This window comes from Myiozetetes cayanensis, unplaced genomic scaffold, assembly GCF_022539395.1.
Source record: "Myiozetetes cayanensis isolate MyiCay16 unplaced genomic scaffold, myiCay2020 scf10, whole genome shotgun sequence".
In the NCBI taxonomy this organism is placed as follows: Eukaryota; Metazoa; Chordata; class Aves; order Passeriformes; family Tyrannidae; genus Myiozetetes; species Myiozetetes cayanensis.
Window position 1 is genome coordinate 4,759,290 of NW_026086605.1, and position 25,163 is coordinate 4,784,452.

The 25,163-nt window shown below is 44.6% G+C and overlaps 2 protein-coding genes across 3 annotated transcripts in view; one reads left to right on the forward strand and one right to left on the reverse strand.

Moving 5' to 3' along the window:
* Positions 1-1,056: 1,056 nt before the first annotated feature.
* On the reverse strand, positions 1,057-10,915 carry CLRN3 (clarin 3). The gene is made up of 3 exons (XM_050305391.1): positions 10,687-10,915; positions 3,745-3,924; positions 1,057-1,933 (listed from the first exon to the last, which is right to left on the reverse strand). The coding sequence occupies exons 1-3, from the start codon at positions 10,913-10,915 to the stop codon at positions 1,659-1,661; spliced, it is 684 nt and encodes a 227-aa protein (XP_050161348.1). The 3' UTR covers positions 1,057-1,658.
* A 7,432-nt stretch (positions 10,916-18,347) lies between these two features.
* Positions 18,348-25,163, forward strand: part of PTPRE (protein tyrosine phosphatase receptor type E) — a 98,475-nt gene continuing 91,659 nt past the window's right edge. Inside the window, exon 1 of one of the 2 annotated variants that reach the window (XM_050305352.1) lies at positions 18,348-18,490. The gene's annotated coding sequence lies outside the window, so the exon portion shown is untranslated. Of the gene's footprint in view, positions 18,491-18,899; positions 19,028-25,163 lie in introns of those variants that run through there. The other variant, XM_050305354.1, reaches the window with a different exon arrangement.

The window sequence follows — 25,163 nt, forward strand, 5'->3', positions numbered from 1 at the left end:
TGGCACACCACTGCTTTCCAAAGCAGGAATTCTTTGCTTCTCCAGCGTTAGGACTTTATTTCTGAGGGCTTTATTTATTATTGAGGGCTGCTCTGAGTGTGAGTGTGCTGTGAGAGGGATGCTGGCTGGGCCCAACAGTGACAGCTGAATGCTGAAACTGTGTGAGCATTTTTGCAGCCAAAGCAAAACTGGTAAATGTCTGGCCTGTTGCCACTGCAGCACCCAACTGTTTCACTGCAATCTTTGCAGCTCTCACAGGCAGGGCTCTGTCAGCACTGCAGAGCAGGTAACATCCCTGGCTTTGTTGACCTTCAAGTCTTAGAAACCCTCTTTTGTTTCTAATTTCCCCCCCCCCCCCATTCTGCCCTCATCACCCTTTCAGCCAAGTGCACGAGCAGGATGGAGAATCCTCCTTTGCTTTGATTCCTTGGATAGAGCACGTTGAGTGATTTCATCCTGAAACTTTATTTTTTGAGATAAATAGTGAGAAGTCACCTCTTGTGTCTTCCCATCCTCTCTTCAGAATGCTTTTTTATTTCTACGAGCACCTCTGGTATCACAGGACAGATGCTGAGCACGGCTGTGAAAACCGTAATGTGAAGGAAAATGAGTCTCTTTTTCCTTTTTAAAGGAACAAAACCAGCTCTCCTGGCTGAAGAGGCGAGGGGCAAAGGAGCAGAAGGTGCTGGCCAGTTTAGCACAGTGAACTTCTCCTGGGACACGTGCTCCAAGCATGGTTTTGCACTGTGACATCTGTCCCAAGGTCACATTCGTCTGCTCGCTGTCCCCTGAGGGAACAGGAAGGGAGATCCCTCACTTCTGTGCTGTTCTATATTTGTGTGCCTTTATGTGCATATTAAATACTAATTAAACCAGGCATGGGGATAGTCCTGGCTGTAAATCATCACTAAGAAACCCCCTTGTTGGGGTGTTGTGTCAGGGAATGTGACAGCCTGGGTCATGTGTAGGTGAGGGGACAAAGTGTGCCCAAGGTGTGGCTTTGCCCTTTGCTCTTGGCAGGAATCAAAGGTCTAGAAATAGCCAGAAATAGGATTTTCCTGATGTTTCTACAAATTAATAACTTGTTGATATTAGGCTCCTGTGCTGTCACAGAATTATAGAATTGTTTAAGTTGGAAAAGCCCTCCAACCATTCCCCCAGCCCTGCCAAGGCCACCACTAACCCACATCCCCAAGTGCCACATCCACACAGCTTTTAAATCCTTCCAGGGATGGAGAATCCACCACTGTCTTCTGTGGGCTTTGTCCACAAGTTCTCACACTCCTGCCCATGGACAGGAGCCTCCCCAGCTCCCTGTGGTCACCTGGGCAGTTCCACAGGGACCTGCAGGAGAAGATCCTTAAGTAGAGAAAGGACAAAATGTAAGCACCAACCCCCTTAGTGACCATTTCTCATCATCCCAAGGGATATTCCTGCCCCTTGAGATCCCAAATCACATACACAACTAAAACACTGTCTTTGATCTTCCTGTTCAGACCCCAAGGGTGAAGCAGAAGGCAGCTACAAACCAAAATAGACCATTGTGCCTTCAAACCAATTTGTCAACTGAACTGCAACACACAGTTCAGTTTGAATGGAAATTACTTGCCCACATTAAATAGTCATTTTCCTTCTGCACCCTCTTTTCTGTGGTGTCCTTAAAACAGAATGACATCTTTTGGTGCATTTTCAATGGGTCTTTCCTGCTCTTTCTTCTTGGAATATCTTGCGTGGTCGTAGAAATATATGATGATGAGAGAAGCAATGTTCAGGAAAAGGATGAGCAGCAAGATCCAGTAGGAATATCCATAACTGTGCTGAGATTCGATGTGACTCTGCAGAGAGGTGGAACATCCACGGGCCAGTTCTTCAGACAGGCTGTGTGCTTTTATGTTCACAGGGAAAAGGATCATGGCTATAAGGATGAGGATTCCTAGAAAACAGAAATACAAACATCAGAGGTGAAGCCATAGTGGTATTTATATAGCTGCTTGTAAAGAGTCTGCTTAAACTGATTAAATACCTGCACTGGGACAAAATATCTTCCATTAGTGAATTGTAAGGGCATTTATAGAATTTTTGTCCCACCCAGTAATATCTGCCAGGTGTTTTGAAATAGGCAATGATGTCATCTTCTAAAAGTACTGGATTCTCACTGAGTATTCTTAGACAAGGCCATTTAATTTAACTGTTTTTCACTGAATTTAGTGTTGATGAGTATATTGTATTCATAGATTGTCTCTCTGATATGACCCCAAATCCATGGGGTGGGCAGCATCAGAGCTGGATAAAACCTGCTCTGGCTTCAGGGTTGGCCCAGCTTTGCACAAGAGCTTAAATTCAGAGACCTCATGTTCTCTCCAACTCAAATTATTTGATGACTCTGTGATGAGCCAAAATTCAATGTCTTCTTATATCTGTATCTATTTCTTACAGCCTTCCAAGTGTAAAAGGAGTTCAGTTACTTTGACATTTAGCTAAATAATATTTTTACATCCCTGCTTTCATTGTGCTAACAGAGGTGCAGTCTCTGAACGTTGGTGGAAATAGTTCCACTCCATTCCTCCAGGTACATCATCCTCCACAAGTTTAGGCTGAAACGGGTTCAGGTCTCTTTTTTTTCAGGAGGACTTTCAGGCCATCTGGTAAGAGAATTAGGAACCTCCAAGACTGATGTGTGAGTGTTCAGAAAAATACACCCACAGCAAAATAGGCTTCCAGGTCACAGCACTCACAGGGCAGTAAAAAGGAACCACAACCCTCAGCCAGCACAGGGTTTTATTTTCTCACCAATATTTATTTTGGTGAGTCCATGGTCCTTTCATTTCAAGTCCAGAGCTTGCAGGTTCAGGGTGCTCAGGAAAGGAACAACCTCCTCATGTGACAAGACAATGATCTGCTTGTCTCAAAAGTGAGTAATTGCCTGAGTTGGGCCTTTGTTCACTTTTCTTACTGCATTTCTCAGCTGTTTCTGCATCTTATATTTTTCTTTACATGATGTGTTAAAAAGGGGGGGAGTTTCATACCCCCACCTGTGCTTGCTACGATTAAAACTAAATTTATCCATACAATTCCCTTTCCACCAAGGTCTGATTCTGATGGTGGTGCTGCTGGGGACAGACCTCCCTCCCATCTTCAGACCTGAAGAGCTTTTGAAGGGTAAAATGCTCTTGTTGAAGCACCCTGTAATCAGATGTCTTAAAAGGAAATTATTCAAGTGCAAACCCATTATTAGAGGAACACATAATCCTCTTGAGACAAATTGAGTGTGAGAGCTGGAGTCAATGCCAGCACATGTCCAGGAGGGCAGGAGGGGGTGCTGGGAGCAGCCAACCAGCTGAACCTGGGGTTGCACCTTCAGGGAGCCCTTTGTCAGGGTTCAGGCTCTAATGACTCAGTGTCTCCACCTTTTTTTTTATGCTTAGAGAATGTTAGGACTTATTTTGATCTGTGAAAGTGTTTTTTTAGAGAAGGAAGTAAAGTTTGCCATGGCTTGGTTCTTCTAACTGCTGCTCCCCATATATTCTATTATATAAATATAATTTTACTACTATACAGTACAATTTTACTGATGGTAAAAGGTAGTTTTCAGGTGTCCCAGAAGATGCAGTTAAAAACTAAACCTATTGAGCAAAATGCTTTTCCAAATGTTTCCTTTTCCAGATATCTATTTGTTAATCTTGGAATCAAGGTATTCATCCAAAGGTGGACGGGAAGCAGCATGGGATGGGATGTGTTACTCACCACATATGGAATTCCAGGTGTAGACTCCAGTGGGTCCCAGAAATGTCTGGTAGGGATTGCTGACAGCATTGGTGCAGGTAAATCCAGAGCTCAGAAGGGAAGTCAGCAAACTGAGAACCAGAACCACAATAATGGCAACGTTGGTGCTTTTTGTCTTGGTGCTGCTCAGGGAATCTGCAACTGAAATAAAGGGGCTCAGCACGGAGAAGGGACAGGAGGAGAGGACACAGCCTCAACTTGTGCCAGGGGAGGTTTAAGTTGGATATTAGGAAAAATTTATTCACTGCAAAGGGTGGTCAGGCACTGGAAAAGGCCGCCAGGGCAGTGGTGGAGTCCCCATCCCTGGAAGTGTTCAAACAGGTGGATGTGGCACCTGGGGGCATGGGTTAGTGGTGCTGGGTTAAAGGTTGGGCTTAATGTTCTCAGAGGTGTTAATGATTTTATGATAATCAGCCTTCCCCTCGTGGTCTGGTGGACTCTGACAAGTTTATGACTCACTGATGTGGCTGTAATTAAAAGCTGATAAACAGAGACTTGATTGATCTGTAGAGATCAGGAGGTAAAGGAACAGGTTTGGGCACAGCACATGAACTCAAACCCCACATGGGGTGAAGGTACACAGGGCTGAAAAAAGGGCATGTCTGCTTCTCCTGCAGGCACAAAAACCTCCTGGGCATTGGCTGGGTAGGAAACTTCTCTTCCTTAATATTTCTGTAAAAATTTTCCTCCTCACATGGCCAGGCAGAAATTTTTGCTTAATTGGACCAGAAAACCAGGTGTCCCTCTGCCCATGTCTGGTAAATTCCATTATTATTTAAAACTGCTCCCATTGTAGGTTATTCTCTTTTAGTATAGCATCAGTTTCCCTCCCATAGAATAAATTTGACAAGAGGAACAGCTTCTAAGGGAATAAAACTCTCTCAGGAAGGGCCAGGTAGATTTGCAGGAATAATGTAGCTAAGCATGGTCATACATGGACAGGTGAGGAGGGCTGAGCTCATATCCTGACTGGATCTGTCTCCATTTCCTACAGAAAAAAAAAAATTGGTGGAGGCAGTATTTGTTCCCTTCTTTTAAAAGAAGGGAGCAACTCCTTCTTTGGAGATGTTATTGGACATCTGCAGCTCATCATCAGATCTGCTGCACCATCCATCCCTTACTGCAGCTTCAGTGTGGGGATGTTCCTCTTCCCACTTTCCATTCTCTTTCACCCCTAAATCCACTGAATTTTGAGACTAATTTCTTGTGTATGTAGTTTTTGGGACGAGCTGGGGCAACGTGTTCAGGGGTGAAAATCCCTCCCTGCTGCTCCCACCCTGAGCTGAGCAGTTCTTAACTCCTCAGGGTGAGTAACTCTTAAAACACAACTCCTCGAATTCTGCTTGGCTTGGGCTTTTAAATTAAGAGCCCTGCTCACAGGCACTGTTCCTGTAAGGGAGGGAAGATGAGGGAAATGCAAATCTGGGCTATTTTTTCATTATGTTGATGTGATGAAGGTTTCAATGTGAGCTCAAACACCCCGTGTTCATTGTATCTCTGAGCCTACACCGGCTTAAAATAACAACTGCAGCAGCCAGGCTTGTTTGAAATGAAGAACAGGGAGTGCATTTGCTGGCCACTGATCCTGCTGCTTGTGTGGGGCTCGTGCCTGGTGCCCTGGGAACGACTGGATGTGGCACTCAGTGCCCTGGGCTGGGTGACAAGGTGGGGATGGGGCACAGGGTGGACTCGATGGGCTGGGAGGGCTTTTCCAACCTCAGGGATTCCGTGCCTGGGTATATGGGGTGCTTGTGGCTCCCACAGGGCTGAGCTGTGTGGTCACAGGGTCTCCACCTTGAGATCAGACCCTGGCCCCTCTCCTTTTGGCTCCAGCTCGTTACAGCTGATACACACAGGCCATTGCCCTCTGTAGTTTCTGGAGCTGCAGGAGTGTCTGGCCATATGTTCATGGCACATTTTCAGCCCCTCCAGGACTGCCATCGATTTCATTGATTTTTTTTTTTTTGCCTCAATCCTTCCAGTCATTCCATAGGTTGCTGATAATAAGAGACACAATATCCTCCAAGTGTAATTGCAGTATAGCTGTGTTGAGATTTATTATTTCCCCCTTTTCAATTTAAAGATTGAAAAGGCAACTGTGGCTGCCTGATGTTGTAACAAATACAATGACAGTGTTTTCCAGCTCCATTCAAATGGGTGTTGTGATAGACAGACGTGTGTAGGAAAATTCCCCCTCTATTCTGCTTTTAACACAAAGCCATTACTGCAAAGTGTTCGGGTAGTGCCTAAATGGGAGAAATCATAGCAGGGAAAAAAGTACTAAAAACCCCATAAAGAGAAATAAACATAATAAAAAGAAGAGCTATTGGGAAGAAATGAAAAGGAGAAGTTCTCTTTCATTTTACGTAATAGTGGCAGGTAGAAGTTAATGTCTTTTTGAGGTAAGGATGTGTTATGGAAATCAGTTGTAAATGTAAGCAATTTTCCTAGAAGAACAGGAAAGAAGGGCATCCAGGGGCTATCACTCAGTTAAATGGAAGTGAGCACGCTGCTGGTTGTGCCTGCAGTCAGGCTGAAGCAGCCTGGGCATCACCTCTGATGTATTTCTTGCACAAGATATGAGTCTGGAGCCAAATCAGCCAGGCTTGTGTAATTTCCCTCTGGCAGCCTCGCTTAATTTTATCACTCAGAACATCTCCAGGATTGACTGGCTACACCTATTGCAGCCCCTAATTGATCTTGTTTATCTCTGACAGCGATCAGCAGTTTAGGGGGTGTCATTTTATCAGACTTCAGCTGTTGTAACAGCACAAGGCTAAAGGGTTTAAAGAAAATGTTGTTTTCATGGCAGCAGATTTTTTTCCCCCCTAAATAAAGCAGTCTGTGCTAACTGAAGGAGCTGATCTGTTTGAGTGAGGTCAATAGTAACCTGCAGCATCTGTGTAAAATAACTTCATTCTGCAATGGAAACAGAGGGCTTTGCCCTGCCCAGGTCTCTCCTTATTTTCCTGTATTTTTTTTTTTTTAATCCCCCCCACCTCCTTAATTCTTATATATTTGGATAGAATTTCCCAAACTTGTACTGACCTGAGTCAGCCTTCCAAGCAGTGCTGATCTGGCAGCTTTTGTGGGCTCTCTGATCACTTATGACACATAATGAATTTTTCATTAAGAAGAAAAAGCCAAACAAACAAACAAAAAAACCTCAAGTAGAGTTCAACTGAGCTTCCCAGTTTTCAGGAGACCCCATAGCACATCAGGAAACTGATTTTCAGGCATTTGTCTTGTCATTTAAAAGTTAGAAAGTGAATTGATTCCTCTCTGCTTACAATAAGTTTCAAAGGCTTCCTCATGTGTTGTTGGCCTTGCTGGCTGCAAACATTTGGATAAATCCTGACATTCCAGGACTCTCTGGGTGTGCCTCTTCCTGGGCCTTGCTCAGTTTCTACATGGACACAAGCAGAGCTGTAAACAAGCTTTCACGGACTGGTACATTCATAGGTGGTTCCTTGCTAAGAGAAATCATGAAAACAGCTCGTGAGGCCTGTAAGGACTTTGGTTATTAAACAACTTCTACATTTTGCCAGATCATTCATCCCCAGAGCCTGGGAAGTGGCTGTTTTGATTTATTGCTCTATTAAGGCTGTTCCTGGCAGTCTGTTAAAGAGCCACCCTGACTGGGCAGGTCATGCACAGCACAGTGCAGAAACCGTGCTCGTCTTTTCATCTTTACACTCAGAAATTTCTTTTAATGCTCTGGTTTCTACAAGGATAAGTTTTTTTTGTAAAGGCTGTTGATGACCTTTTGAATGGCCATTAACAAAAACCAACCTGGGCCATTGCTAAGGAATATTTCATATCCCCGAGCTATCACCTTTGATTTGCCCTTCTATCATTTCCATCCTCCTTTTCTCACACCCAGTTATGACAGTGCCATTTGAGAAACACACACGGGGTGCAACAGCAGGGCCCCCCAGCAAGGCCACAGCTGCTGAGTGATGGATCACACTGTGAGTTAAAAGGCTGGTTTTAACTCCTCTTAGTGGTGTCTGAAACATTAGAGTGGAGAAGGCACATCACTTTAGTTCTCCATAAAACAGGAAATCAATTTGCTTAAGAATCAGCAAAGAAAAGATGTGTACTGTCTTAGGAGGACCTGTCTATATGAAGTGAAAATATTATGTATGCAATTCTGTGAAGTGCCTTTCCTATTTCAAGTATGTATGGAATAGGATGATAGAATAGAATGGTTTGGATTGAAAGGGGCAGTGAAGATCATCTCATTCCACCCCCTGCCATGGGCAGGGACACCTTCCACCAGCCCAGGTTGCTCCAAGCCCTGTCCAACCTGGCCTTGGACGCTTCCAGGGATGGGGCAGCCACAGCTTCTCTGGGAAACCTGAATTTCTTCCATAAATGACAACATAAAACATGGCAATAATGCCTAGTGTGCAGCCTAACAACTAATTTAAAATCAGTTCATCTCCCCTTGGGTATGTGCCCAACAGAACTAGGGAGGGATGTGGCCAAACCCATCTTTGGGCTGTTCCTAAAGCATCACTTTCCTTCAGCAGCTGTGGGGAAGCAACTCCTGAAACTCACTTGTTTTGTTCATCCCCAAATAACTGCTATGTGAGAACTGAGATAACTTTCTGTGAGTGTTATCTCAACATTTGCTAAATGAGAATCACAAAGCCCTGAATCTGGAGGGGGAAAACCCAGCACCCCTGAGATGAATGTAAACTGTGCAAGAACTGAAACCCTTCACTGATACAAGTGCTGGGTGAGTCTTTTTCCTTAATTTTAATTAAAATGGACCTGTTGGTAACACCCAGGCCCTAGGACTGGGCTGTGTGAGGCGCTGTATGGACAAAGGGAAGACACATGCCCTGAATTCCAGCCAAGCTGTGTCCCCACCCTGCAATCAGCTCCTCCTGGGAGAACTCCAGGTTTCACAGGGAGCCCAATTAACATCAGCAAGAGCCTGCCCACATGGCACAAGGTTTGGGGTTTGAGCCAACTGCCAGAGGGTGCTAGAACCATATAGAAAACGGTTTTTATTAATGCATATTTACTCTTCTAAAAATGCCATGATTATTCTGCTGTGACTGTAAGTAAACCAGGTTTAAGTGCCTCGTGGTTCTGTGATTGTTATGTGACAATCTCAGTCCACACTCCATGTTTTGCTGGGAGTGCTGCTGTGTCCAGGTTTTCATGACATTCATTTCCATGAATGTTCTCATGAGAACTGGGTTGTGTAACACAGCTTTGCCACCGTGGGAATTTGGGTGCCTGTTTGCACAGGGACAGTTTCTGTGATAAATTAAGCTGGGAAAGATCTGGGAGATGGGAACCACCTGCAGGCTTAGATCTGCTGTGCTCTGCCTTGGTGGCTTCTCTGGGACATCTCACAACAGCCTACCAAAAAAAGGAAAATATTTATTGGAGTATCACACAATCCCAGACTGGTTTGGATTGGAAGGGATAGTAAAGATCATCCAGTTCCACCCCCTGCCATGGGCAAGGACATCTTCCACTATTCCAGGTTGCTCCAAGCCCTGTCCAACCTGGTCTTGGACACTCCCAGGAATGGGGCAACCACAGCTTCTCTGGCCAACCTGTGCCAGTGTTTTACCACTATAACTGTTAAAAACATTATTCCTTTACCATAATAATTGAAAAAAAATTTCTTCCTTTTACCCATTTTAATTCTGTATCTCATGTTTTAAAACTGTTTGACCTACTCTTCCAATTTTTGTTGGATTTCTTTTGACTGGCTTTTTCCCCCTTCCCATGTGTCATCAGCATTATTGCTTTGAATGTGGTGCGACAGCAAGACAGATAAAATGAGTGCAAACCCTTGATCCTTGCATCAGCTTTCAGGCTTATCCTACCTTTGGGTGTTGTTTTACATGTTTTGTTCTTTTTCCTTCAGCAGTCTTAAAACCTTTTTCTGTAAAATGATGCTAATTTGGTAGTAGGTGGAAAATGTTTTAAATCAAACAATAAATGTAGCATCATGAAATTAAAGGAAATCCTGGAAGATGAATTAGGTTTGTAAATCCCTTAATGAAGTGGTAGGTGTTGCTCACTGAAAACTTCTGAAAATGAAAGTCAGTTTTACATAAAGTTCCCATTTTTTACTTTTCCCTCATTCCAAAGGGAAGGAGGTAATTATACAGGTGATTAAAATAAGTTGTATATATATATAATGGCCAGTCTTCGCGAGCGAAGATCCGGGGAAGGTCTTTCCACCTTCCAGCCTGCGCATTGGATTTTTTAGGTGAGACACAGTGTGCGCGGAACTGAGCCCACCCTTTAATCCTAAGGTTCATCTGCTGGGGCCAAGCGAGCTTGGACGGTGGCAGCGAGGTCCTTAGGACGTAGATGGGTTGCCTTTAAGGGCAGGTGAACCTTAGGATTAAAGGAAAGACCTTCCCCGGATCTTCGCTCGCGAAGACTGGCCATTATTATTATTATTATTATTATTATTATAAAATAAGTTGTTATTGTCAAGAATGCTGCAGAATTTCTGTGCTTTTTGAGGGTCTTATTTGATACCACTTAAATCCCCAGACTGTTCTACAGTTGTTCTTGGTCTCACTTGAAGTATTATAGTTATAGATGAACATTAGAATGAGCTGCAGGTCCTACGTCTGTCACTGGCACGAGCAAGAAGATTTTAGGTTTACATTAGATATTGGGAAGAAATCCTTCCCTGTGAGGGTGGGGAGGCCCTGGCACAGGTTGCCCAGAGAAGCTGTGGCTGCCCTTGGATCCCTGGACATGTCCAAGACCAGGTTGGAAGGAGCTTGGAGCAACCTGGGCTAGTGGAAGGTGTCCCTGCCCATGGCAGGGGTGGGACTGGATGATCTTTACTCTCCCTTCCAATCCAACCGTTTTGCGACTGTCAGATCCATTTCCAGGTGTAACTCCACTCACCTTGGAAGGTCTGCTTTGACACCTGAAGTCCTGGTTCAACAAACTGTTCACAGGTGCCCCTGAAGAGTCCGTAGTCGAGGCTGATGGTGACGCTGCTGTTGGTGCGAGAGAAGCGAACCTCGCTGCTCACCCACTGCTGTGTCGCCAGCACCACGCAAATCAGCACGAAGGAGGCAACACAGGTACAAAAAGAAGATGCAAACATGGTTGTTTTCTTCCTGGAAGGCATCTTGGCGGAAATTTTTCCACCAGTTCAGGATATTTTGTTCCCTTTAGTCCGGCTACCATGGGGTTGTTTCCTCCTCCTTGCTGTCCGGGCTCTGCGCTCACAGAGAGTTACCCTGGTAAACTTTAAGTGAACAGCAGTGGTAATAAAAGTGTAAAATAATTGAACTTTGGTCTGGGGAAAAGGTGTTGCCATAGTTACACCACCACCAGCCTGGCAAAGGCTGGTAGGGATCATTGGCAGATGATTTATGATCCTTGACAAACCAGGACTTCCCAGATCGTGGCTCTGGGCTCATCCAGAGCCTTGGCGTGTTCCCAGCTCACCTCACCTTCTCTGGGAGAGTTCTGAGGTTTTTCTCCTAAAATCCTGATAAACAGGTTGAAAAGATGTTTTTCTAAGTCTGTATCTGATCTGTTATGGTAAAAAGTTATAAAATGTTCCTTCTCTGTCCAAATTCCCAGTTTGCTGTGATCGGACCAACTCTCCCCTTTGTGAGACCTCCTGAATTCTTGAAATTTGTGAAAATACTGGGTTGGTCTTGGGTCTTGGTGGGGTAATGACATTCTATCTCTTGTCAATAGATTATTTTCTAAGAAAGAGCCTTTTTCCTAATTAAATTGTACATATTTTCTCACAATAACCCCTTACCTTTTTTTTTTTCTTTTTTATTTTTGTCATGGAGGCAACAAATACCTTGAACAGGGATTCATTTCAATGAAACAGTGGATATGCAAAAGGAACAAGAAAATCTGTTCTGGACTATAAAGCAAGAGAATATATTAATTTCTTCAGCCCAAGCTGACCAGACAAAGACAGTAAGAAAATTATATCGAACAGAACCTTCCTTGCTTAATTAAAAGACTGAAGCCAAATTTCTAGAATTTGAGGTGAACTCAGCACCAGGGTCCCTGTTTTTTTAGGATAAAACATGAAATATAAATTAATAATCTATTGTCAGGCTGAAGTACCAGAGAATCCATTAGCTTTTATTTCTATTATCTATAATGTCATTATTCCACATTACACTGAACCCGAGCTCCTGGATGATCCAGAGTTTTTTAATTAACCTTTAGGGGGAAACTAAATAAACCTGTGGAGTTCTTGTCCTGAAGCTTCTCTGGTTTGCACTTTAATGACACGGAGAAATTTTTGAATTTTTTATGAATTTGAAATGGCAAAGAATTTCTTGGGAGGAGAAAAGCCCTGTTCTGCAGTGCAGTGTTATTGTACTGTGATTCTTCTGGTTTTATGATTTCTTGAGCCAAAACTTTAAAGCACCAATTAGATTTGAAATCAATGTATTTTATCTCTGCTCTTTATATAATATGGTCTTGTGATTACTTTTTTCAAATTATACAGGATTTAATAATACTTTTGAGGCAATTGCTTTAAAGCATATATACACATACATTTTAAAGAATATATAAATGTTATTCTAAATCATCTATATTCCTAAATAATCTATAATTTATATTCCTAAAAATCTATATAATCTATATATTTAGGAATTTTATTCCGACATAATCTATATCTATGTAGCAGAAATCAATTAGTATTTGGTTTAAGTTCTGAGGAATATAAAGGGAGGTTTCTAAACCTGCCTTAAGAAATAAGAAACAAGAGGCCTGCCTCCATTTCTGACCAGTATTCCAGTTAAACATTAACCATCACAATATGGGAAAGCTTTGTTAGGCTGATCCACCTCTACACATTCATTAATCTGACACTTCTATCGGTTCTTTATTTGCATACAAAGACCACAGTCCGAGAATTTATAGTCCAAGGATATTTTTTTAGTAAACTGAGGTAAAACCTGCCCCCTATGAAATATATGTCAAAAAATATATAGTTAAGAACTGATATTTATCTTGGTAACAACTTCAAGGGAATTACTTTTCAGCTCCTGCTTGGGGGTTTTCCTTTTCAATTTCAGCTGAGTATCCACACCTTTAAAAATACCAAATAACAGAGACTAACAGCAGTGAAGAGCCTGTAGATCCTTTCTGAGCAATCTGACTAAATTATATTTAGTTTTTGGTGACTCAGCTCAAATTGTTATGGCTCAAATCATTGAAACTCTCCTGTGGCTCAGAGAATTGCTCTGTAAATGAGACCATATTTTGCCTTTTTCTTGCCTGTCACCTTGAAGTTTATCTGTTCTCTGCTGAAGCTAAAATTCCTTGTGTCTTTTTTTTTTTTCCCTTCACAGTTACCTGAAGAAACATCACATAACTTGGAATGAAAATTGATGTTTGACACGACAACCTCATCGCTTGAGAGAAAGGAGAGACTGGGTTCCTCTGACTCAGAGAAAATATTTCCTGATCAGCTCCTTCCAGACTCTGCCCCCGCCGAACTGACTCAGCCCTGCACAGGAGTCAGACAGAAAAATCAGATTAATTGGTTATGAATCAGATGGGCACCACAGAGAGTTGGAATCCTTTGCTATTGTCATAAAATTACTCCTTGCCCTGTATTTTGAAAGGTAAAATATCTGTTTCCCTTCTGTTTATGTACAAGTCAGTTTGCATTTAAGCACTATAAATATAACATGAAAGCCTTTAAATGCAAACATTTCCTATCCATCTATTTTTTTAATGTGGCAGACACATTCTTACATTTAAAAAACAAAAAAAATAAATCAGAAGGTGGTTTGTGGCTTTGCCCACAGCTCCTGAGGGATTAGAGGGGGAGAAATCCTTCCCTGTGAGGGTGGGGAGGCCCTGGCACAGGTTGCCCAGAGAAGCTGTGGCTGCCCCATCCCTGGAAGTGTCCAAGGCCAGGTTGGAACTGGTCAAGGGGAAGGTGTCCTTTCCTATGGCAGGGGGTGGAACTGGATGATCTGTAAGGTCCCTTCCAACCCAAACCATTCCTGGATTCCAGGATGCACTCTCCCAAGGGATGCTGACTCTGACAGCAGGATGTGAGTGCTGGCTCACAGGTAATTGCTCTCAGCAGCAGCCAGGGAAATTCAAGGTGAAGCCACTGCAAATCAGCTTCTGTTCTGCTGCAACCACAACGTTTGTGACGGTTGCTGGTGGTTTAAATTTTCCATGTTCAGTTTAAATGCTTAATTTAAAAACAATTGGCAGGTGGCAGGATGACTTGGCAGCGTGGTTGGCAGGAGGTTTTGCTGATGTTTGTTTATTTTCCTTGGGCATGACCCTTGTGGCACAACCTCGTGTACCCACAAAAGCCTTTACATCCTTTTTATTTTCCATTTGCCATGTTTAGTTGCAGAGGAGCTCAGCTGCTTCATCCTTCAGCTGCTCTTGGTCCCCAAAAGAGTGTGTGAAGCTCCATGCAAGGCAGATGATGTGCAGGATCAGCCCATGGATTGCATTTATGTACTCCAGGATCAGCCCATGGATTGCATGTCTGTATTCCAGGATCAGCCTATGGATTGCGTTTATGTATTCCAGGATAACCAAACTACTGAATACTAAGAGTGAGATTGATTTCTTTCTGTGGTAGTTTGCAGCCAGAATTCTGGGAGCTGCTGGAAATTGGGATTTGTTTATGCTTTTTGGGCCGGTTGAGGGAAATGGGGTAAAGCATCCTGAATTTTATTGTAGCTGGAGTTGAAAAATTTGAAGCTCAACTGACCTGCAAATTTATTTTAACAACTCTTTGGAAAACTGAGAGGGTTGTGATCATGATTTTCGTGGATCCCTGCCCAGAGCTGCTCTGAGGTGGGTTTGTACAACTCCATCTTTTGATTTCCTTCTTCTCTTGCTCTGACCTTTTTTTTTTACAGCACTTTTGAAAGACAAAGCAAACACGTTGGAAGTGTTGTTTGGATTTCTTCCCAGAAAACGACTCGGATGTCTCAGCTGAGAACTCCATCACGAGATCTTATTGATCCCTGAGCTCTGAGGCTGCAGCATTGGTTGGTGTGGGAGGGACAGCTGGAATATTGTGCTGCCACCTTGGAGCAGGGTCCTTTCACACCTGCAGTCAGCAGGAACAGGCACTGCTGGTTTCCTTATTGACAGAAAAAGGTCCCCAAGACACCACACCAGGATCGAGGCAAAGACAGCGAGCAGAATCCTGTTTGCAAATGATGCTGCAAGGACATCCCTCAGTTCACAGCCTGGGAGAGCCTGCTGGGAATGCTCTGGGTTCCTTGGACAAGGGCCTGGAGAGGCAGGACAAGGGGGAATGGCTTCCCACTGCCAGAGGGCAGGGTTAGATGGGATATTGGGAAGGAATTCTTGGCTGTGAGGGTGGGGAGGCCCTGGCACAGGTTGCCCAGAGAAGCTGTGGCTGCCCCTGGATCCTTCGAAGTGTCCAAGGCCAGGCTGGAGCTGATCTCCACTAAAGCCTCTAAGACGTCTCAGGTATGATTTTCCTCATTCCAAAAGATGATTGCACAACTATAAAATAAAGTGTTTAGGTGTTGAAATGCTGCTTTCCTTTATGACTAAGTACAGGTTGAGTGGTCAAGTGCAGTTTGTTGAACAGTGGGGGAAAAAAAAATCCTCCTGGCATTGTAAGAATCAGAAATTATGGCCTTTGCAGTATTTTTACTTTAATAAAATGTGGCTTTGAAGCTGCTTCAAGATTTGTGGTATTTAAAACAAACCCTTGAGGTGGAGATGGAGAGAAGAGCAGGCAGGGCAGGCTTTCATTTATTGCAATTTCTGTAACAATTATAAGGATATGTAGTTTTGAATACTTAAATCTATTCCTCTGTACTCATAATGTTAGATTCCAAATGTAAAAACCTTAGACAAATAGCCCTTTGAAGTCACTAAATTAGCTACTGCTGGGATGTTACACAGCCTCGTGCTTTTGCCCAATTATCCACACTTTAAAGAGTTTTTTCTTGTATTTTTAGACCAAGATATATTTGCAATTACAGAAATCACATCTGTGTCTGTTATTCGCTGTCCTGCCTCTGATTTTCCAACTTTTTCAGCACATTTCCAATTTGTGTTCCAGTATATCAATAAAAAGACAGACTCACCACGTTGCTACTATGTTGGAATAGCCAAATTAAACTTTGCTTTTCAAATATTGCCTCTTTCCTATCGTTTATTTCCTGAGCTCGAGGCAGAGGAGGCACCTCTTTGTAACAGAGAGTAGCAAAGTAACTGTGACTGCTCCGGGCCAAATTTCCAGCACTTCTGCTGGAACAATGTTACTTCCACACTGCAAAAGAAGGGATGCAGGTGCTGGGTCCAGCCAGAAGCTGTTGGAGGCCCTGCAGCATCTCTGGCAAATTGGAAACGAGGGTGAAACGGCTGCCAAAGAGCTGACATTTCTGAGAACGTGTTTGATTGGTGATGGAAAGAGATAAACAGACAGATGACTAGTGGACTGTGAGGTGGATAGAAGCTGCTGTTGGAGCTGCATTGGGCTAAATTTGGGAATTATCTTATTTTTGCCACAGAATTTCAGTGTCTATCAGTTTCTTAAATTTATTTTCTCAGTTAGCTTCTACCTTCTGTTAAGGTAGTTAAATTGCTACTAAATTGCTCCAAATCCCACAGCAGCTTTGTTTTTCATCCCCTCCCCTTTTTCACCACCATAAATTCTCTCCAGACCACTGAAAATCAGGTTCAAGGTACTTTATTCCTCAGGTTCCCAGCTCCTAGACTTTTAATCTGCTTTTCTGGATAAAACACTGTATGAGAAGATCCTACTATGTTGTTTTTCTCCAGCCAGCAACTGAAGATAAAACCAGGCTCAGGCTGTTGGCTCCAGCTCATTGGTGTATCCTGAAAAACAGAAGTGGCATAAACCCAGGCCTAGAGACTCCTGGATGTGATGGAACGAAGATGGACTAGAAACACAGGTGTGGGCTAACAAGGCTAAATTATCAATATAATTATCAATTTAGGACTTGAGCGTGAGGTGCTGGGGCAGCAAAGCTCGGATGAAATTCCTTTTACAACTTTATTTCACAGTTGTACAATATTTTTTAGATATTCCCCTTCTCTATAGCAAATCTCTTGCCCTCAAATAGTCTATTAATAATTATAATGTTCATGTTCTTTGGTGCTTTATTGTACAACTTGGTTTCACATTTCTTTCTCGTGACTAATTAATTCTGGAACCACATTATAATGGTACTTCTAATTTTCTGTGCTAATAGAAAACGTGGTAATTTTTTCTAATATGTATAATAATTCCATTTACTTTATTGCTGGGATATAAGCAGTGATTTAAATTAATATGCAATTCCTTGCAAATGCTTACTAGGGAGAAAATTGCTGACTTGCAGTCATTTGAGCTACAAAAATGTTCATTAAAACCCAACACCTCCCCGGTGCTGTGCCCACTTGCAGTGCCATGGCTGCTGATAGGATTTTAGCCTCCTCCTAAATTGCAGTTTCCTAGCCAACATGATGCCAAAGGGACATAATTAGGCTCTGATTAAGTTTCCTGCAGAAGACACAAATATTCACAGATGTTCTGATATTTCTGTCCCAGTGGGTCTTTCTGTACAACCCTTAATTCTCTGACATCCTTTGGAACACTTAAAATAAACGTGCTTTGCACGGATATGGGGGCTCTGGAAGTCACGCGTGGAATCGTTAAGGTTGGAAAAGGCTTTTCAGATCACTCGGATCCCTCCTGGAGGAGGGATTTCTTCTGCTGGGAGACTCTTCTTATTCTGGGATACCCTTTGGAAAACTTAACTATGGTGTTAAGTGGTGTTATGGTGTGCATGGGTGTGGGGGTTCTGGAATTAATGCATAGAATCATTAAGGTTGGAAAAGGCTTTTCAGATCACTTGGATCCCTCCTGGAGGAGGGATTTCTTCTGCTGGGAGACTCTACTCACTCTGGGAGAGGCACATTGTAGGGACTGGAGGCAAGAGGCAGCAAGATGTGCCTTCAGCCGCCCTGATTCTCGCCTATCCCTCAGTAATCCCCTCCTCCCTGTCCTACTTTTCCACCTGACGTTTCTATTCTGGGTCTCCGTGTCCCGGTTCACGGTCCCGGTGCAGCCCCAGCTCCCGGAGGTCCCGTCGGAGGGGACGGTGGGTACCCAAATCCTCAGGTGTGCCCTTTTCCCCCCAGGGAAGCGCCACATTAACGGGGGAGGGGGTGAGCAATTAGGGAAAGGATAATATGGGTGTTTGGTCCCCACAGCGAACGCCTGGACCCCAAAACGACACGGGGATGCCTGACACGGGGCGGTCCAGCATCGCTCCCGCTGCCCGCGGGGAGCCGGACTCTCTGAAGCCCCCGGAGCGCGGGATGGAGCGAGGGGAGATTCCAGCATTCCCAGAGGGCGGGTGTGGCGCGGGGGGTGCGCGGGGATGTCGCGGCGGTGCCGGTGACGAGGAGCGGAACCCCAAACCCGCACCCCCTTCCCGGCGCCGCTCCCGCTGCAATGCCGGCCGTGTCCGCCAGACGGCGCCGCGCGCGCCGCGCCGGCAGCAGGATCGGGATCGGGAGCGGGATCGGGATCCGGAGCGGGAGGAGGAGGAGGAGGAGGCGGTGGCGGCGAAAGGAAATTTCCTGCCGGGAGCCGCCGCCCCGGCCCAGAGCGCCTGCCCGGGCGGCCCGGCCGCGGCCCCAGCGGCCACAGCGGCCCCGCGGAGCCGCCGCCGCCGCGGAGGTGAGAGAGGGAGCGACGGGATAGGATGGGACGGGATGGGATGGGATGCGAAAGGGCGGGGGAACACCCGGGATGCCGCTCCCGCAGGTGCCGGGAGAGCCGCGATCCCGCCGGGCGGGGGGAGCCCCCGGGCTGGTCCCGGCGCTGCCGATCCCGGCACGGAGCGGTGAGAGCGGGGCTGCCCGCGGCCCGCCCTGGCGACAGCGCTGCCACATCCCCGCCGCCACATCCCCGCGGGGACAGCCTCGGGGCGACGTCCCCGTAGTGACAGCCCGGTGGTGACACCCCCGGCCGGTGCCTCCTCGCCGCGTCAGTCGCGCCGGGCGGGTTCGGGCGATGCGGGACGCGCCCGCAGCATCCCCGGGCCAAGGGCGCATCCCTCGGCATCCCCCTCGTTCCGGGAGACAGGGGTGCGTGTTTCGGGCTCTCCCCGGCTCCCGGGATGGCGCTGCCGCGGGAACTTCGCCTTTAAAGCCGTTTATCTTCTATCCATCCCTAGCTGAGGGGAGCGGGGCTGGGGGCACACGCGGTGCTCAGGTGAGCTGAGGGGTGATGTGCCTGTGTACAAACTCTTCTAGTCTCTCTTGGCCAAGACTGGTGTTGTTTACACCTCCTGTGTTTCCATTTGTACCGTTTATTAGTTTGCTTTCACCAGACTTTTAGCTGTCTCCCGTCACTGGATTTTATTTTGCACTTTAATCGTAGATTGTAGAAAGGGTTAATGGATATTTGCAGTGTTTTTTATTTGGGAAAGGCTGTCTCCTATTTTTTTCTAATTTTTCAGTGAGGTTCCTCTCCATGTGGCTTATTTCCATGGAGTGCTTTGCTGTGTATTCAGCTGTGGAGCTGTCTGGGTCTGATTTGGATGGGGTAGAGACTGCTGAGTTGAAAGAAATGACATCTCTTATCGAGCTTGTTTTCCTAAATAATAAGCCTTGGAAACTAGAAATCAAGAGGTTGAGAACTGGAAAAAAAATATTTGTTATGTGTGTGACAATCTTTATTTCTCTGTTTGGGGCTTGTAAATTTGAAAAAAAAAAAAAAAAGTGAATTCTAATGAAAATTAATGACATTCAGCTGGAAAGTGGGTGTGATTTACAAGAGATTTATATGTAGATATAAAGTGCCAGGAGGCACTTTCAGTTCCCATTTAGTTTTGCTGGGGGATAAATGAAACCATTTAAGCCTTGGTGTGGGAATATGCAGGGTGGTTTGAGGGCACCAACTCCGTCTTGTTCTTGCTCTGATGGGATCGCCCTAATGGGGTAACAATCTTCTAATTATTGTTGATGACAGGGTGGGGTGACCTTGTGGGACAACCTGCCTTCTGCTTTGTGCTTGGGGTGGGGGCACTTGTGAGAGAAGAGGGGGTGGGATGGAGGTGGGACAAGTGGAGACCGTCACGGGGAGGTCTCTAAGATGAGTGGGGCTGTGCTGGTGTGGACACAAACATCATGGGTGCTCTGCATGAGGGGAGTGAAGAGAGTTAAGGTAAAAATGTTTGTTTTCTCAACTGACAGAATCATTCAGTTCTTTTAGAAATGTGTGAGAAGAAGTGAAGGAAAATAATGAAGGAAACAAAATGGTGTGGGCGTAGTGTTTGATTCCTTTAATTGGCTCTGCCTGTGCTTGCAAATTAAGGACTTGTACAGGAGCTGTGTCACACCAGCCAGCCTTGCTCTGCTGTGACTGGCACACTCTGTATTCCTGAAATGCACTGAGTATGTTCTTCCAAGTCAAAGATAAAATCTGAGTTCTTAGTTTAAAAGCTTCCTGTGCCCCTGACACCTTTAATAAGCCCAGACATCTTTATGTGCTTCAAAGCATTGTGCTGATGCTGTTTGGGCTGCAGCAGTTCATCCTCAGCCTGTGAAGTGCAGGTGCAAAGTGGATAATTTTAGCACATTTAGGTCCTAGTTAACTTTTGTATGGTGCTTTCTCTCCTCTTTTCCACCTCACATGTTTATGTTTATCTGTCTGTTATCAAGCTCAGTCGAGGTTTTTCACCTCTGAGTTAAGGGCTGACCTTTGACAGGAGAATTGTCTTGAATCCTTGGATTCCCTTGCTCTTCTTTTTCTTCCCTCACCCTCTGTTGCATTCCCAGCTCCTGGTTTATACAACCTGGGTGATGGCAGAAATGCACCGTGTGGGCTGAAATTATGGGAACCTGGAAAATGATTGTTTGGGGACTCTGCTGGTTCAAGGTCCGTGTCAGACCTCCCTCTCCCACAGAGGTTCCCGTCAAGCTGGATCAGAGGACGGAGCTGTGGTCCCTGTGTGCACAGAGTGGGCTCTTCCACCTTCCCAGCTGGAAGGTGACAGCAGTGACTTGTGGGGATATTGAAGTTTGTTGGTTTTCTGGAGCCGTTGGTTTAGGGGCCAAAGCTGCAGAGCTCTGTTATTAACTGAACTAGTTTTAGAGTGTTACAGGATTGCTTTGACCAGTGTACCTGGTGACCTTTTTCTCTGTCATTTAAGAGGCTCTGTGAAGGAAAATGGGTGGGCTTGGGTTGACAAGCTGCCGAGTGAAATAGAGCAGGAGGAAAGCAGTGGTGCAATTCTGCCTTGTCACAGATGTCCTTGGTGCTTTCTAGAAGTCAGGTTCGTGTGTTATCATGGAAACATGAAATGATTTGGGTTGGAAGGCACCTTAAAGGCCATCCAGTCCCACCCCTTGTCATGGGCAGGGAGACCTTCCACTAGCCCAGGTTGCTCCAAGCCCCATCCAACCTGGCCTTGGACACTTCCAGCCACAGCTTCTCTGGGTAACCTGTGCCAGGGCCTCACCACCCTCACAGGGATGAATTTCTTCCTAATATCTAACCTAAATTTATCCCCCTTCAGCTTAAAGCCATTCCCCCTTGTCCTGTCACTCCGGGCCCTTGTCAAAAGCCCCTCTCCAGCTCTCCTGTTATCAGTAGAGTGTTTATATACTTCTTCATGCTTGATGATGTCATGTAAATTTGTTCAAGGTTTTGGAGCAGGTCAGTTGTACGGCAGTGAAGAATCAAAAAGAGCCAAGGCAAGTGTTGAATGCTGTGTAGGATGAAAACCAGGAAGATCACAAGGAACAGTGAATGTTTGTCGTGCTGATGGGAGCACAGTCCATCCCTCCTCGCTGGGGGAGTGGGAGCTTCTGCAGGAGAAATGGCTCAGTTATACAGAGAACCTGAGGATTATGTGGGTCACTCCTTGGAGTGATGCTGTCACTGTGTAAATGTGATACTGTATTTCAGTCTCTATCTCCAAAATACTCTTCAGCATGGATTTATGGCAGGGCTTAACAGCACGTGGAGATCCTGTGTCTGAAGGTAGGATCAGAGCACTTGAAGGCCGTCAGTAATGAATGATGATGTTTTAGTGGAAAAAACCTGCCTTTAGGTAGCAAGTTACAGTGAATTACTCTGTGCCTGGACATACCCTGAAAATGTCTGAAGGGAAGAGATTGAAAAGAGATGTTTTTGCTAGAAAGGGCTGTTTTCATCAGTGTCAGGCAGGAATGGACCAGCAGAGTGCTGGTGGCTGATTGTATCATGAGTAAAAAAGTGTGGTAAGAACAGCTCAGTGTGATGGCTCTGGTGAATCATCTGTGCAGACTCCAGCTCAGTTCCTTGCCCTGCATCCAGCACCCAGTGGGATGCTGCAGCATTCCAGCTGCATCCTCGTGCATCCTTCCTGCATCCCTGTGGTGTGGGAAGAGGCAGCAGAGCAGCCAAACCCAGGGCTGCCCTTGGGGTGCCTGCAGCGAGCAGGACTCTTTCTTCACAGGCATTTCATTATTGATCTCTTGATACAATATTAATGAAAGCAGAATCCCTCTGTAACCCAAAAATATAACCTGGTGCCCCGGCACTGAAAGTGTTGTAAATTGGATTGGTACATTATTAAAGAGTCCTGAATTACAGGCTCTCAGCAGAGCATCTTTTACGGCTTCCCTGGAGGTGGGGCTGGTTTTATGGGCTGGGAGCTGTCCTAGGGAATGACTGGGATATTGCTTTAACTGATTTGTGATGTGGTGCAGCAGAATTCAGGCTGAATGAGGACTGGCTGTAGCCACCAGGCTGCTCAGTGCAGCCTTTTAACTGTGATCTTACCATTTTTTCTCATTGCCTGTGCCCTTCTGCACCAGGTTTCATCCTAGTATTGTTTTTATCCTGACTAATATGTATTGTATAAGCCCAAATGGGATTCCAAATCCTGTAAGGGTTGATATTTAAGGGAAAACACAAAAAAGTGGCTGTATTTATTCCAAACTCCCTGCTGAAATGTAGATATCTTTTCTGGTTTCTTGTACAAATATATTTAAAACCTGTGTAAGCCAGAGCTGAAATGAGATATTGATGAGACAGAGATTAGGAGGAGCTCAGCAGCAGCATTTTGTTGAAGTATTTGTACAGGATTTATTTTTGAGTTATTCAAATTATGGAATGTATTTTTAAGGCGTGTGTGCAGTGTTGTGCCTTTTAATACTGCAGGTATAATAATTCCACCAGTGACATCCCTTTGGCTGCCCAAATCCTGTGTGTTGTCAGCAGAGGATGCCTCACCCACCACGTCTCCTGTCAAGCAGCAGTGCTCTAAAAATGCCCTTTTCCCTTTGGCTCCTGGCAGTGATTCAGTGCTGAACTGGCAAAGTAAGAAGCTGGTCACAGAGATCTGTCTGTGTTCAAAGGTGTTTCCTGGCTAAAGGAAGAAATAAAACTGGAAAGAACTTTGCTGGGGTAGTTTGTTGCTTGCAGTGAAAGCTGACTGTCACTGGAAATGTAGCACAACTCAGTTGTGGATTTTTCTATCACTTTTATCCTCTCTGTAAAAAGGAAAAAGGGCTCAGTCCTGAAAACTTGACTTATCCAAGATTTACTTTCTAATATGAAATAATAATTTTTGGTAGGAATGAGAGATCTGAGTAGGTAAAAGCAAAAAACGGAACTAAATCAGGTGATGGAGGTGACATGAGATATAAATTAAAAAAATATATGAGGGATGGAAGAGACCATTTTTGGGTTATTGCTGTTGAGAAGAGGCAGCTCTTTCACCAGGAGAGTGAGGATGCCCCAGCAGCTGGAAGGAGCTGTACCAATAACAGCTGCTCTCTGAAGATAACACACACACACACAGGGATGCAGCAACAGGAATCACCAGGAAGAATGAAGGCTTGGAAGGGCTTTGGGTCAATAGTACTATGAATTTTAAAGAGAGAGCAAATAGCAGATTTACAAGGGAAGCAAGTGAAAAGCGTGTTGCTTGTCACTTTAAAAAGATCAGGACAAAATAATTACATAAGCTGGAGGAGAAACCTCCTCCTTCCAGGTTTTGTTGCTCTGGAGGTACTAGAAAATAATTCAGAATGAATTGTCCAGTGCTTGATTCATGACAAGACCTTACCCTTTCGAGACCAATGCATTTCAGGTTCACTGAAGGTTGGATGTTCCTTTAACTGTTGTGGGTTTTGAGTTTTCTTCCTCTTCACTGAAATCAATCTCTTTGATATGAAATAACTTCTGAAGGAAGCTTGACTAAAATGGGGCATTGCTGTGGTTCATCACAAGGTGCCCCTTGTAAGGGACTGATTGAAGAGCAGCAGAGTAATTTTAATTATCATCCAGCACAACCAGACTGGGATGAACTGTGGGAACAGGATGCTTTTAAATATCCCTTTCCCATGGACGTGGTGTAATGTGGATTGCATAGTTTGGTTGGTTGTATAGAGCTGGTTCTTCCTGGCTTGTGATCCCGAAACCCAAAGGATGTGGTGTCCCAAGATCTCCTGGTGTCCTGTCTGTGTGATTCCCAAGGGTGGGACTGTGCTCCCTGTGCTCTTCTTTTACCTTGGCATTCACTCCCATAATTTGTTATCTCACTTGGTTCTTTTAATGGAATTTTTTCTCCAGACAAAAGACAAGCCTGTGTTGAGGGAAACCCACGTAATCACCACTTGAGCCAGTGATGAGAATTGGTGGTTAAAGACCCTCCTATTTTCAGTGCATTTGATAAAGGTTCTGTAAATATTTCCTTACCAAGAGCTGTCATTCTCCAGCTTCAGAGCAGTTTTCACTACTAACCCTTCCTTCACCTCGCCTCTTTCTTTCAGTAAATTCCATTTTATCGTCTTTTGCCCTTTAATCTTGTCATCTTTGCTGTTTGTCCTTAGATGATTATTTTCCTTTGCATTCCTAGCCTTAGTTTCTGTTGGAATATGCTGGGCATTGCTTGAGCTACAGGGCTGTGCTTTTCAGGAGTATGTAGTATTTTCATGAGTATTATCGTGAGCTATTGATTTAAACAAGCCATAAATAATGTTTGTCCCATGTTCTGTGGGTTTAGATGTCTCAGGCACTGAGACATTAACTTAGCTTTGAGTTTCTTGAATGTATTTCATGAATGTATTTTATGAATGTATTCAATCATGCTGCACAATGTCTAATTTTTAATTACTGTTTAATTACTTGACAGTATTAATTTATCTTTCAGTTTATCTTTCCACAAATCTGATACAATTGGGCAAAGTTTGCAAATTGCTGCTGAGTGCAGGATTATGGTGAAAGGGCTTTCATATTGCAGGAGAAAAGCCTTTGTGTAAGCAAGTTAAAATGATAGATGCTTCCCCCGTTAAATATAGGGATGAGTTTAAATGGGTTCACGTTATCATTTTGTTTGCAGATGTCAAAAGCT

What these genes read in the sequence shown, in the direction of transcription:
- CLRN3 (XM_050305391.1), bottom strand. Translation starts at nt 10,915, where the DNA reads ATGCCTTCCAGGAAGAAAACAACCATGTTTGCATCTTCTTTTTGTACC. An exon ending in GTCAAAGCAGACCTTCCAAG is followed by an intron (nt 3,925 to 10,686) that starts GTGAGTGGAGTT and finishes CCTTTATTTCAG; the next exon opens with TTGCAGATTCCCTGAGCAGC. An exon ending in CACCTGGAATTCCATATGTG is followed by an intron (nt 1,934 to 3,744) that starts GTGAGTAACACA and finishes TCTGTTTTCTAG; the next exon opens with GAATCCTCATCCTTATAGCC.